We start from the raw sequence: 13,651 nt of genomic DNA, 5'->3' as shown, positions 1-13,651 counted from the left end.
TATGGAAGTGTTGAATGACTAAATTGTGCACCTGAAACTAATATTACACTATATGTTAACTGACCGGAATTTAAGTTAAAATTTTAAAACAAGAATTATTCCCAAAACCTGTCCCCAAAAAGCTGGGAACCAAGAGGTGGGAAAATCCAAATGTGTGTCCACTCATAAGTGGACAAGCATAATGTGGTGCAGTATACAACGGAATATTAATCAGTCACTAAAAATAATGAAAGTGTCACAACATGATGAACATCCTAAGTAAAGGAATCCAGAAAGCAAGCCAACATATTGTATGATTCAATTTCTAGGAAATACCCAGAATGGACAAATCAGAATAAACAGAAAGTTGATGAGTAGTTGCCAGGGGATCTGGGAAGAAGATAAAGAGAGCGAATTCCAACGGGTACTAGATTTCTGTAGCAGATAATGAACATAGTCCAGAGGCAGACACTGATAGTTTTGAAAATCAGCACCCATTAAGGCAGCTATTCCTTTTATCTTTCCGACCCAGTCTCTGACATCTCGCAAGCTATTTTCTTTCTGTCTCTATGTGTATGCTATATGTATGTACTAAATGCCACTAAACTGCATACTTTAAATGGCTAAAATAGTAAATTTTATGTTAAGTGTTATTCATCACTTACAAAAATTTATTAATTATTCATTGAAAAACACTGAACTGCAAGAACATTGAGCTGGTGAAGGACTCCCTCTGATCCTTAGGATAGGAAAGTTGCCTTCCTCTCTGCTTCCCTGAGACAATTTAAGTTTACAGTATCTTTCAATAATTGTTATTAAACAAAAGACTAAAAATGTGACATAGTAAAAGAAATGTAAGCTAAGAAACAAAATAAAATGCTACACCAATAAATAATGTTCCCATCTTTCCCTTCAAAAAGCAAATATTATTTGGGGCAGGGTGGGGCTTTATAAACAGAGAAAAAAGAGTTTTAAGAAATTTTAAAATACAGATATGTTATGGAATTTCAAGTTAATAAACATTTCTTAAATAAGAAAAAGTTCTAGAGTAAAAAGTACAATACATTATTAAGGTGGGGAAATAAGCCATAAATAATCTAAATTATTTTTCAATTATATCTTCTTTAAATTAATACCTTTATATAATCAATCCAATGTTGGAGAAGAGCTTGAACTCCACAGTCTACCCTACTAAACAGTTGGTAAAGTAGAGACAAATCCTCAATTCTGTTTTCATCAAGAAGATAGCTTAAGCCTGAATATTAGAAACATGAAGGCAACATCATCAATAAAAATACTGACCTCAAGATATACATTAAATCATTATTTTGAGATTATTACATTAAGATTAATTAAAAATGGAACAGTCCTAAACTTTACAAGTGAAAGTAATATCAATAAGTGTTTATTAAGCAATAATCAGATGGAAAATGAAAAAAATAATATATGCCTCTGGACTTTTTGTTTTTTCATTCTCATAACTGCTGTCTTTGTAAACCACTGTATATTTCCAATTATTGTTTCAAATGTATATTATACGAAAAAATAATACAATAAACAAATTTGTAGTACAGACATTAGTATGCAGGAAAAATGAGAAATTTAATTTCTAATTAAAAAATTAGTAATGAGAAACATTAAATATCTGGTTAAGTATCAGATACTGATTTTTACATGAGAAGAGAAATAGGAAAGTTAGAGATGACCAAGTCCAAATATATGAATAAATCTATCACTGAATAAATAAACATAAAAACCCCAAATTGCAAAGGATATACAGAAATATACTTGTTTCTAAGAAGTCATTTGTTCAGCATCAGAATACATTAATAACCTACAGCTTTTTTCTATTCATCATTAACTGAACAAATTCTCACTGTCCAAAGAAACTTTCTGCCAACTCTGCTTCTTGGAACTCTATGTACCATACTTAACATATAGTATCAGTAAAGTAAGTTCGATAACATAAGGCTTTAGAATTTTTTCAGCATTCCTCAACTTCAAAGATCTAAAAATCTATTTTACTTTAGTTCATTTCTCACTTTCTACTGTACTGTTGATAAACTCCTACCTTTTTAATCAATCCACACTATCAGGTTAGTATTTTAGTATGGTTTGTGTGAAGTATAAATGTTTTTTGTATTTTAAATTTAAATTTATTTAAAAAACATGAAAAAAGATACAATGATGGATTTTCACTGACTTTTCCAATTATCAAAATAAACACTAATGGTCAACTGAAAATTGTCAATCATTAAAAAGCCATTGGTTGCTCTAAAATGCATAGGGTGATGACTGCCTAATTTTGTTAACATATAATATGTGTTAAAATAGATTAATTTTATGGTAAAAAATTATATCTCAATTTTTAAAAAAAGAAGTAGAACCTTGGCAGTGAAATAATTTTTGAATCTTGAAGTAGGACTTAAAACCCTTAAAAATAGGAATTCCTTAAAAATCCTTAAAATAGGAAAAAAATTTAAATGTTCTACATTTGGGGCCTCAATTTACTTTTACAAACCTTATTCAATTTGCATCATAAAGAATATTAATGTTCACTGCTTTTACAAAGGGAACATAGTGTATAAGCAATTTATTCCATAAACTAAACAGTAATCTGGTAAATTGATTCTTTTAAACAAAACCAAATAAAGCTAAAGAAAATAAGGCTTTTTTTTTTTTTTAAGGTAATAAATTTCTGGTTTATTTCAAATGTACACATATACTCAACACTTCTCTGGTTTTATTCTCTTCTCATCCTATAAACAAAGACCCCTTTTTTACTAGAAATCTACCTGTTTTTTCCTGTGGTTTCTTCAAACTGAGATTTAAAAACATTGGTATGTAATTCTATAAAACTGTTTGAATATTTTTTAAAGTTGCTGGATTTTTTTTTTTTAAAGAATTTATTTATTCGACAGAGAGAGAGACAGCCAGCGAGAGAGGGAACACAAGCAGGGGGAGTGGGAGAGGAAGAAGCAGGCTCATAGCGGAGGAGCCTGATGTAGGACTCAATCCCTTAATGCTGGGGATCACATCCTGAGCCGAAGGCAGACGCTCAACCGCTGTGCCACCCAGTCGCCCGTAAAGTTGCTGGATTTTTATTCTAAAAGTGGGCAAATATTATATATTTGACTGGAAAAAATAAGATAAGTCCTCCTGTTTTGGTAATCTAAGATTTAAGGAGCAAAATCGTTGTAAGGCTGGTAAACGATCCATGGTATCAGCTTCTCGTGCTAATACTGTTAGGAAAGTTAATTTATTTTATTCACAGAACACAAAGCATTAGTGCAAAACAAGAAAAAGCACCAATTAAAAGCCAATTAACAGAAAAATGCTAATAGCAGCTCATATAGTTGTATATTTGTGTGTATAAAGGTTAAAAGTATATTTATTCAGTGCTAATAACCTTGGGTATTTTTCTGTTTACAAATTCATTATAAGATCTAGTCAATCCTTTATGTAGTTTTTTACCTTATGCTTTAAAATAAACCTGAACACCTTAACAGGCTTTAAATAATTGTGACTTCGGTAAAGTGCAAAAGTTGATGATGAATGAAATAGCGTTTTCATAGCGTGTACAAAGGGCTGAGTCTCAGGATTGTCACAACTGATAAATATGCTTAGATTATGGTCAAGTTGCTTAGGAAAATGAATGCTAAAACTTTTATCTGTTTTACTGAAACTATTTTTTAATTTCAGGAGAAGGCTTCCAAGCCCCTTTTTATAAAGACAATCAAATTAACTCTTCCAAGGGTAATTCTGAAGTCAAATCAAATTTGACTTACAAACTAAGTTTTCCAAATCCATTTACGGCCAGACCTCAAAGCTGCCCAACATCACTGCACCTGGGGTCCCTGCAGTAACAGCGTGAGGCGCCAAGCAGCTTGTACGCAGTCCCGCTGATACTGCCATGAAAAGCTCCAGCTGAAGCCACGCAGCCTGAGCCAGTCTGCAGGCTCTAAGTTCCGAGGAGGTTTAGAAAGGTGTTTACTGGCACTGCCCAATGTGGAGGGCTAAAGATGCCCCTGAGACGTATCAAGCAGTTCAAGTAGGTTGTTTATTTTTAATAAATCTCTTTTTGATGATATGAATGTACTTCTAACACAGAAAAAAAACAGTATTTGTGTTTTCTCCCTTCTCTATTTTATATATCTCTTGTCAAAAAAAAAGTTAAATTTTAGTTTATCTGTTTACAAATCACTTCAAGTGATAATAAGTAAACATAATAGCCAAATATGTACCATAGTTAAGAGTAAAACTTAAAATTATAGAACAGTTTGGATTAACACACGAAATCAAATCCTTGCCCAACAATAAAATTACCTTAATTAATGAAACATTCTCCCTTCTTAACCATAAGGCCAGGGCCCACTCTCTCTGCAAAGTTAACTAAAATATTCTCCTATGTGTTCTTTCTGCTCAAAAATATTTCAATCATATCTACAATCACCCAACTGCTCAAGAGGCCAATGTGATCAACTACATCTACTCTCTCCAGCTTAAAACCAACATTCATCATTCTCTAATAAAATTTTGTTCAATATAGTTCAGTAACACCAGCCCTCCCATTTTACCCTAATTATGCCTGAATCTTTTTGTTGCTCGAAGGTCACTAGAGGTACAGACTCTCCTTTTTTTTCTTTAAAAGATTTATTTATTTGTTTGAGCAACAGAATGCCTGTGCATGACTGCGGGAGGAGCAGAGGGAAATACTCTTCAGCCACACTCCCTGCTGAGCCTGGAAGTACAAAGTGGAGGGTGGAACCGGGCGGAGACGACAATCTCAGTACCCTGAAATCACAAACTGAGCCAAATCAAGAGTCCCACAATACTTAACCAATTAAGCCACCCAGGCACTCATAGACTCTCCTTCTTTCAAAGATCTCCTTCTTTTCAACTTTAGGTTTTAGTTTACATGTACCCACTTAATAAGGCTTTCTAAACTGTATCAAGTCCACCTATTTTGCGCCAAGAAGAAAATACTCAATACATATTTGTTGAACAAATGTTAACGTTATGTGAAGAATGGGAAAATACCAAAAGAAAATCAAAACATGTATTTAAGAGAATCTATAATCTAAAGTTTTAAAACACCAGAAAAATGTTATACATTTAATAATGTAATACATTTTTAAAATGTCAACCAAAAAAAAAAAAAAACCCTTCGCCACATTACTATTTTGGAGTATATATATAACTCTCATTTAGTATAAACTTTTAAAAACCCTGAATATACTTATATGACATAAGCTACCTTTGCAAATGAGAAAAAAATTATATTTCATTTCATATATATCACTTTAAAAGAAAACATATCACAGAGGGAACAATAATCAAATTTAAAAATTGAAAAAATCAAAATTATTCTTCCTTAATACTGTTTTGTTAAACATATCTGTTCTTGTTTACCTTTCTGAAGAACTTCTGATAAATGTTCACCTAGAAGCTGCTTTTCTACAATAGCTATCAGGAGCTTTCTGTTTAAAAACAAAGTTTAGATTACTAAAAGATTCTCATACTAGAGAGTTAAAACTGCTTCCCAAAAGGTTAGTGCCTTTGTTACCAATTCTGATTCTTGTTTTATTCTTTATTTTTTTAAGATTTTACTTATTTGAGAGAGCGCGAGAGAGAGAACATAAGCAGGGGGAGTGGGAGAGGGAGAAGCATACTGAGCAGGGAGCCCGATGCAGGGCTGGATCCCAGGACCCTTCTTGGGATCATGACGTGAGCTGAAGGCAGATGCTTAACGACTGAGCCCCCCCCACTGACTTCTCGTTTTAAATTGTTACTTATGTATCAGGGCCATAAAATTGCTATTTTTGATGCTCTTAATGGTCTTCAGTAAGACTGAATTTCATTGCATGAAGTTCTCCTGATTTGAAAAATGACATAATTATCATTACTTAATTGGAGGAAATTAGGTAATAACAGACATTGAGTTTACATAAAAAATATTCTTTCATCTGTAATTCAGTAAAATCAAGAACAAATTTTCCAAACTTAATTTTCCTACTTTGGCTCACCAAAAACTTGAAAAATGAACTTTTGAAGAAATTTCTATTTGTTAGGCATTCCCATTACTTTGATACAAATGAAGAAAGAAGGGAGGGAAGAACTAAGCAAAAAAAGGAAAGAAATTTATGATTTCATCTTACCATATAATTATTAATCTGTTTAAATAGTAGCAATCTCAAAATGTAAATAAATATATAATCATATATATAATTACATAATATATAATTCTTACTGTGTGTTAAGGCGTAGGTAGGTTCTAACTCTGTCTACTTCTTCTTCTAGGAGCTTCTTGATATGGTAAAGACACCCAGGGATCTGAAAGCATATTTTAAGCTTCCTATTTCTAAGAATCATAAGACTTAAAGCACAAAAGTAACAAACAGAACAAGGAAGCGAACAAAAACATCCCTGTATCAAGTCAGCTTAGTTTCATAAAGACACAACTATATGCTCAGTTCATTTCTACATAGCCAGAATACCAAGAATTATAAAACAGTATAATTTATAATTGGAAACAATATGGTTTGAAATTTAATATAACTACAACAAAACTATACAATACTTGAAGCAAAGAGCTGTCAGAAATGAAAAGAGAAACTGAAAATTCAACAAAGCAGGTGACATCAATAGCTGGTGACATATATGTATATGACATATAGTATACACAGAATATACATATGTGATAAATAAAATGATATAGATGGTATATAAGATAAATAATGGATAGAACACCAAGATAAAAACCAGCAAAGAAACAGAAAACTTTAACAACACTAAACAAGAACTGACAGGCATTTGCAAAACACCACCCAACAGAATACACATTCTACTTAAGCACACATAGAACATTCTGCAAGACAGACCCCTGCAAACCAAAAAACAAGTGAATGTATTTTAAAAGAATGAAATCATACAAAATGTACGCATTCATCACAATGGAGGAAAAATGGGAAAAAAGAAAGCTTGAAAAATTCACAAATATGTGGATATTAAACAAGACATTTCTCAACTAATATGTCTAAGAAGAAATCAAGAGGGAAACTAGGAAATACTTTAACGTGATTGAAAATGAAGCTAAAACATACCAAAATTTACGGATTACAGCTGACCTATTACAGCGAGATTTATAGTTGTAAATAATTACAACAGAAAAAGAAAGCTCTCAAAACAATAACTTTTTTTAACCTAATTTTCTACCTAAAGACACTAGAAAAAGCTCAAATTAAACCTGAAGCAAGAAAGACGTAATAGTGTGGAATTTAATGAAACAGAAATGAGAAAATCAATAGGAAAAAAAAAAAACAAGCAAAAGCTGGTTCTTTGAAAAGGTCAACAAAACTGACAAACTTTAGCAAGACTGACCAAGAAGAGAAGAAAAAAATGTAAGTGTCAGCAAGAAAAGTATGTCAAAATATATACAGGAGTTATAAACATGGTTCTCCACAAGGATTTAAGAATCTGTTCTACAGATAACAAAAGCGTTTATAATTGTCATCTTGATTTCAAATACCTCCTTTTTTTGCACTATCTTCTTTCCCTCTGCTGCATAGAACCGGCTTGTTTCTTCTAAGAATTTATTCTCAAATGATTCTTGGTAAATCTAAGATGCAGTATATTAAAAAACTCAGTTAAAACTGATCTTTAAAATATTAGATTAGAAATTAGTTTCAATCTAACTAAAATTAGAAAATTACTTACCTGCAAATCAGAAAGCATAGTTAAAAGTCTTTGAATCAGACATCGATCAATCATTTCACCATTTCTTTCTTTTTCAATCAACAGAAGAATTCCATCTATGATCCTGCTGTGAACATCCTGATCACAAATTATATATGACTTAAATAATTCAAGGCCCATGTCCCTGAAACAACATTAACAACAAAAAACCTGTCTAAATAAATAATATTTTTAAAACCCTGTAAATTTTGGCTTTTTTTTTTTTTTGCCATCAGTTATACTTTCATGTATATAACGCATTACCCACAGGCAAGACAAAACATACTTTGATGTTAAGTTCATTCTATCTACACTTGGCTAAATTCTTCTGTTTTGTTTTTAGATGGGTGGATATCAATTGAAATATATAAGATTTCAGAGTATGTAAAGTATACTGGAGGTCATGCATAATTCCATAATTAAAAAAAAATAAAGTAAAATTTAAGATGACTCCAAGGCTGCTACTTTACTTATTTTAGATTTTTAGCCTTCATTAGCACAATTTACTATCAATTTACTGATTTTCTAATGTTTTAATAATAAAGTGTGTGAAATGTGATTCATTATCCTAGAATATATCTTAGAATTGGTATGTTTCCTGAATTAGTTTATTAACACTGAGATAAATTAAAAATTAACACTTAAAGTTGTGCTACTGTGCGATCAAACATAATTTTAAAACATTTTTGTTTCATGATAAATGTAGAGAAATAGGGATTTTCAAACTTATTTTGGCAATTTGTAAATTTATCTTATGTCTTCTTTCAGTTAGGGGATAGAAGAGTGATCATAAATTACATACAATAATTTTTCAAATAATTATTTGTATTCTTACCAAATGGAAGACAGCATCGAAATTTGAAAAACATAAGTTCTATCTAGGAACAAAAATATGTTCCTAATCATGCTCTGTCAGAAATAAAACAAAGGTAAAACATTATATCTGAAAGATTTTTGGGTTAAATTATTATCCATCTAATGAAACCTTAATTCTTTAGAAAAGCACATTATTTATAAACATCCCTATTAATCTGTAAATCAAACATGGGCAATAACATACTTAGTTTATCTTGGAAACAGAACCTTTCAAACTTTTCACTCCTTCTCTAAGATTAATGGAGATATAAAAATAAAATTTATTCACATAACTTATTCTTATCTAAAAACTGCTGATATATATCAGTATCAGTGATAAATACAGTTTGCCTAACAAATCTTTGAAGAAACAATAGGAAATTAGATGACTAAAAATAAAAGACAGCTAGAGTTGGACATAATAAAACAAGAAATATGAAGAATTAACAGCAATACCTACTAGGACGAAAGCTATGTACAAGTATAAAATCTTATGCTTTATATTTGAAGACACACAGAGTAACAAGAGAATTCTAGCTTTGAATATAATGGTTATGTACAAATTAACTGCAATGTGAGCATGTACAAGAATACCAGTTCTCAAACATTCTTGTCTCAAGTCCCCTTTATATTTTTAAAAAGTATTGATGAAAACAAAGAATTTTCACTGTGTGTTATCCACAAATATTTGCTGTGCTAGAAAACCAAAATGAGAAAACTCTAAGTATTAAATTCAAGTTACACTAAATTAGTAATAAAAATTTAATTTGTTAAGAAATAAGTTTTTAATCATTTTAATTTTAAAACAGTAACTGCCAAAGGATATGTGCTTTTACATATATTATGGATAAATTTTAGAGACCTAATGTGACACATGGTGATGAAAATTAAACACCCTGTATACTTGGAAACACTTGAAAGTTACAGAGATCCTTAAATGTTCCAATAATTTTGTGAGATCATGAAGGTCTTAGCTAATGCTACTGTGGTAATCATTTTGTAGTATATAAATGTATTAAATTATCACACTGTACATCTTAAACTTGCACAATATTATCTCAATTATATCTCAGAAAATTGTAAAGAATTCATCATCTTAAAAAGAAATAGAGCATTAATAATTAAATACACTTTTGTGTATAATACAAGCTTGCTTATATAAACAGATGGAAGAAACTAAAAGAGAAACAAGAGAAAACCAGAGTGGTGTAAAGAGATAAGAACCTAGAAAGTTTGAAAGAAGTGGTAACCTGTGAACTGTACCTTAAATAATAAGATTATGTGAGATTAAGGAGATTGATAGTTGCATGGTTCACAGCCTTGATTTTGAGCCAAGACTCATGATCACTTTTTTAAATAAATGTGAAAACTAGAAAGCTGTGATGTGGTAGCCATCTATGACTACAGGATATGAGTGAGAATTGGAAATGAGTGAGAATGGGTCTTAACTCCAAACATACATTTAAACAAAGTTCACATCCCCCTCCCTTTGAACTCCTATAAGATAAGCTACACAAGAGGCATACAGGGTTAGCTTTTTCTTCTCCTTATGGAGGCAACCAAAGATTTTGCTGTCAGAGTGAGAGGACCCATGTCCAACTCTTGTTCTGTCTCAGGGACAGGGACAACCAAGGGTAAGAGGAACTTCTGGAGATAATGGATATGTTCACTATTGATTGTGGTGACGGCTACCCAGGGGTATAAATATATCGAAACTTATAAACTCTATGCTCATGTATCTGTGGCTTATCATGTATCAGTTATACCCCAATAAAGATGTTTTTAAAAAGAACCATAAAAAAACCAACCAGATAAATAATTTCATATCATAATTCATGTGGGCCCCCTCCCTTTTATGTTTTAAAAATATAAATTCCTATCACTATTTTAAAGAATATGAAGAGTTTAGACTATTCTAGTTTTTAGTCTCTATGTAAGAACCTGAGAAAAATGCTTTCCATTAATGATTTGGATTCATAGTTTTGTTTTCACACATTAAATATTTAAAACTTATAGTAATAGTATTAACACATTATATTATCTCATACTTTATTATGCCAAAATTGAAAAGCAACCACAATTTGCATCATATTTTCATCTTCAAAATGCAGAAATATCTTGTGTTGAAAAATTTATAACAGTCTATTTACCTAACTTCATAAATTCCCTTTGCTACAGCTTCAATTCCTTTACAATACATTCCCTTGTATAATCAAACCTCAGATGATAAATTACTAATTTCAGATCTGGCATATACTTTGTGACTCTCATTTAATCTCAAATTAATGTTAAACACAACTATATCTAAGATATAATTATCTCTTTGGAAAAAAGCTTTCCAAATTGTAGGCAAGCCAGTAAATTACAATTGAAATTTTAAAGAACTAAGAATAGACTTCTACCATAAAAGCATTTCCAAATATGTTTTTAAATAAAGCATGAGTCACTACATTTTGGATTTTTTTCTTTTATAGACCACTTAACACATTCCATAATAATTCTCTTAACTAAATATATAATTTCTATAAACTACCATTTGTCTGCCATGATTTTGCCAGCATTTATCCATTTTCTTTAGAAAAGGGCCAGTATCCAAAGAATACATGAAGTAATGTTAAGAAAAAGTTTGTTCTAAAACTAACATTCTGCAAATGGAAAATACAACTTCTATAAGACACTAAAACTGATAAATGCTAACCACAAGTTCAAGCATCTCTAAGTCTTAAACAAAGATATCAAAAACAAAATTAATTCCAAATGCCAAGTTAATTATTCCACTCAACAGATACTGGCATGGCAATTGGACAAAGGAGGAAAAACAACTCAAGAGAAAAGAAAAGGATACTCTTTGAACTGATGAATTTCTGCTTTGATGTGCTGTTCACAAAGATGCTTCAACTGTTTATATAAGTTTGCAGATAAATTGTAGGAGCAAAGGTTTTCAACACTCTGGAAAATTAAAAATTAAAAATGTATATGTGTAAGTTGAAAAAAACAAAATATAGTTTAAATTACTTCTTCCACATTTATTGATGATATTGACCACTGATTATGAACTTCTTTCATATTAATTAATAAATGAATAGGAAAGCTGTTAACATATTAATGACTATTAAATGATAAATACAGATTTCAAAATTTATAATTCAGGAAGCCTAAGAAAATGTATTTACAATCTTCCATCCAAATTAGTATGTACAAACCCATTCTTAAGCAGTAATTCTAAGTATCCAGACATTCACCATAATTAACTTTTTAAAATTTAAAATAATTTCCTGAAATTAGTTGGTTAAACCATAAGTTAAACAATGTCTTCCCATTCAGAATGTTTAAAAGGTTATAATCTGTTTAAAATTTAAAAATTAAGAAATGAATTTACCATATTGTGTAAAATAATTATAACCATACACAAGTTTATCAAGTGTGGCTTAAAATATCTGTAAAAACAATAAAACAAACTACTTTGTTTTTATTAAAATACACCCACTGACCACTGGAGTGATGTCATCAAAACTGGTGAAAAACTCTCCATTAAATAAAATATTAGGCCAGCAAAACTATCAGAATCAATTTTTTCAGAGCTCTGGAATCTCACCAAAATCCTTACAATCAAAGGAACATTTAATGAAGAAAAAACCTGCTACATTTCAGCAATAGAGCTTTTTGGTATTACCTTACCCACCTACCATGGTAAAAACCTATTGCCGTATGGTTTACTGGTTATAGTAAGGGAGAAATATAGACTTTGTTCTCAAAGAACTGTAAATGTATTTTGACTCTGGAGTTTGTCTCTATGCTTTCTGCCTTGAATCTTCAGGCAGAAGGACCAAACTGGGGGACTTTATCAAAAAGTTTAAAGGCAAATATACTGACTAAGGCAGAGATAACAGGATAAGTAGCACACAAGAAAATCCTAGAAAGAATCAGAGGTTGGAAAAGAAATACAAAAAAAATTAGTGCTTTGGGAGTTCCTGTGTATGCCAGAAAAAAGAAGGCCACACATGGGGCACCTGGGTGGCTCAGTCGTTAAGCATTTGCCTTCGGTTCAGGGCGTGATCTCAGAGTCCAGGGATTGAGCCCTACATCAGGCTCCTCCGCTGGCAGCCTGCTTTCTCTCCTACTTCCCCTGCTTGTGTTCCCTCTCTTGCTGGCTGTCTCTCTGTCAAATAAATAAATAAAATCTTAAAAAAAAAAAAAAAAAAAAGAAGGCGGCCACACGTATCCTAGAACATTCCTAGAAAAGAGCTGAAGAGACCCTAATTTCACTTTAGGCTTACATTTAGGATATACCCAAATATAATGAAATAAGTCTAAGAGTTGTAAATAGTAGGGCGAACCAATGAATGAATGCCCCAATACAAAAGTAATCTTCAAAAGCAGTGAAAAATTTGTTTTGTTTTGTTTGGCTGTAAAATTTAACTATATCTCAATAAAAAAAAGTAGCTAACCACTAAGCTAATGGAACAGGAGCATCCAATGACCATACATCACAAAGAAATACAGTCTTTACAAAAACAGTTTAGAAAAGTGACTAAAACAAACAAAAACAAAACAAAACAAAACATTTGTCTCCCAAAGCAGTAGCAACAAACTGTGGGAAGGGCAGAAGCTGATCTCCAGAGTTGTCATAATACAACTGGAAATTTTGAATTCAAAACAAAAACAAAACCTCTGAAGGGAGGGATTAGATGGCAGAGGAGTAGGGCATCCTAACTAGCCTCCTCCCTCAAACACAGCTAGATAAATTTCAACTCTTTCTGAAACCTAAGAACTCAACTGGAAGTCTTCAAGAACAAAGCCGCATATCTCCAAACAGAGGAAACGACCCTTGGAAGCTTCTTGTAACAAGCAGACCAAAACATGTATGATCTAGTTTTTTTTATTTTTCAAATTTTTAAAAATTTTAATTACATTTTACTTTTTTTTCCCCTCCAAAAAGACAAGATGGAAGAATTCAGCCCAAAACAAAGAACTGGAAGAAATGTAGGCCAGGGATTTAATCAATACAGATATAAGTAAAATATCTAAATTAGAATTTAAAACAATTATAAGGATACTAGCTGGGCTTCAGAAAGGCAGAGAA

General features: G+C 31.3%; 1 protein-coding gene across 1 annotated transcript in view; it reads right to left on the bottom strand.

Moving 5' to 3' along the window:
• LOC113249012 (cullin-4B-like) overlaps positions 1-13,651 on the bottom strand; it is a 96,070-nt gene that overhangs the window by 73,217 nt on the left and 9,202 nt on the right. Inside the window, exons 3-10 of the mRNA XM_026490592.1 lie at positions 11,414-11,517; positions 11,102-11,171; positions 8,549-8,622; positions 7,696-7,858; positions 7,508-7,597; positions 6,230-6,312; positions 5,392-5,459; positions 1,116-1,234 (exon numbers count right to left, since the gene is read on the bottom strand). Coding sequence (XP_026346377.1) covers positions 1,116-1,234; positions 5,392-5,459; positions 6,230-6,312; positions 7,508-7,597; positions 7,696-7,858; positions 8,549-8,622; positions 11,102-11,171; positions 11,414-11,517 — 771 coding nt within the window. The remainder of the gene's footprint in view (positions 1-1,115; positions 1,235-5,391; positions 5,460-6,229; positions 6,313-7,507; positions 7,598-7,695; positions 7,859-8,548; positions 8,623-11,101; positions 11,172-11,413; positions 11,518-13,651) is intronic.

This window comes from Ursus arctos, chromosome Y, assembly GCF_023065955.2.
Source record: "Ursus arctos isolate Adak ecotype North America chromosome Y, UrsArc2.0, whole genome shotgun sequence".
Classification (NCBI taxonomy): domain Eukaryota; kingdom Metazoa; phylum Chordata; class Mammalia; order Carnivora; family Ursidae; genus Ursus; species Ursus arctos.
Note: the sequence above shows the minus strand (reverse complement) of the source record. Positions and strands in the feature narration are given on the sequence as shown.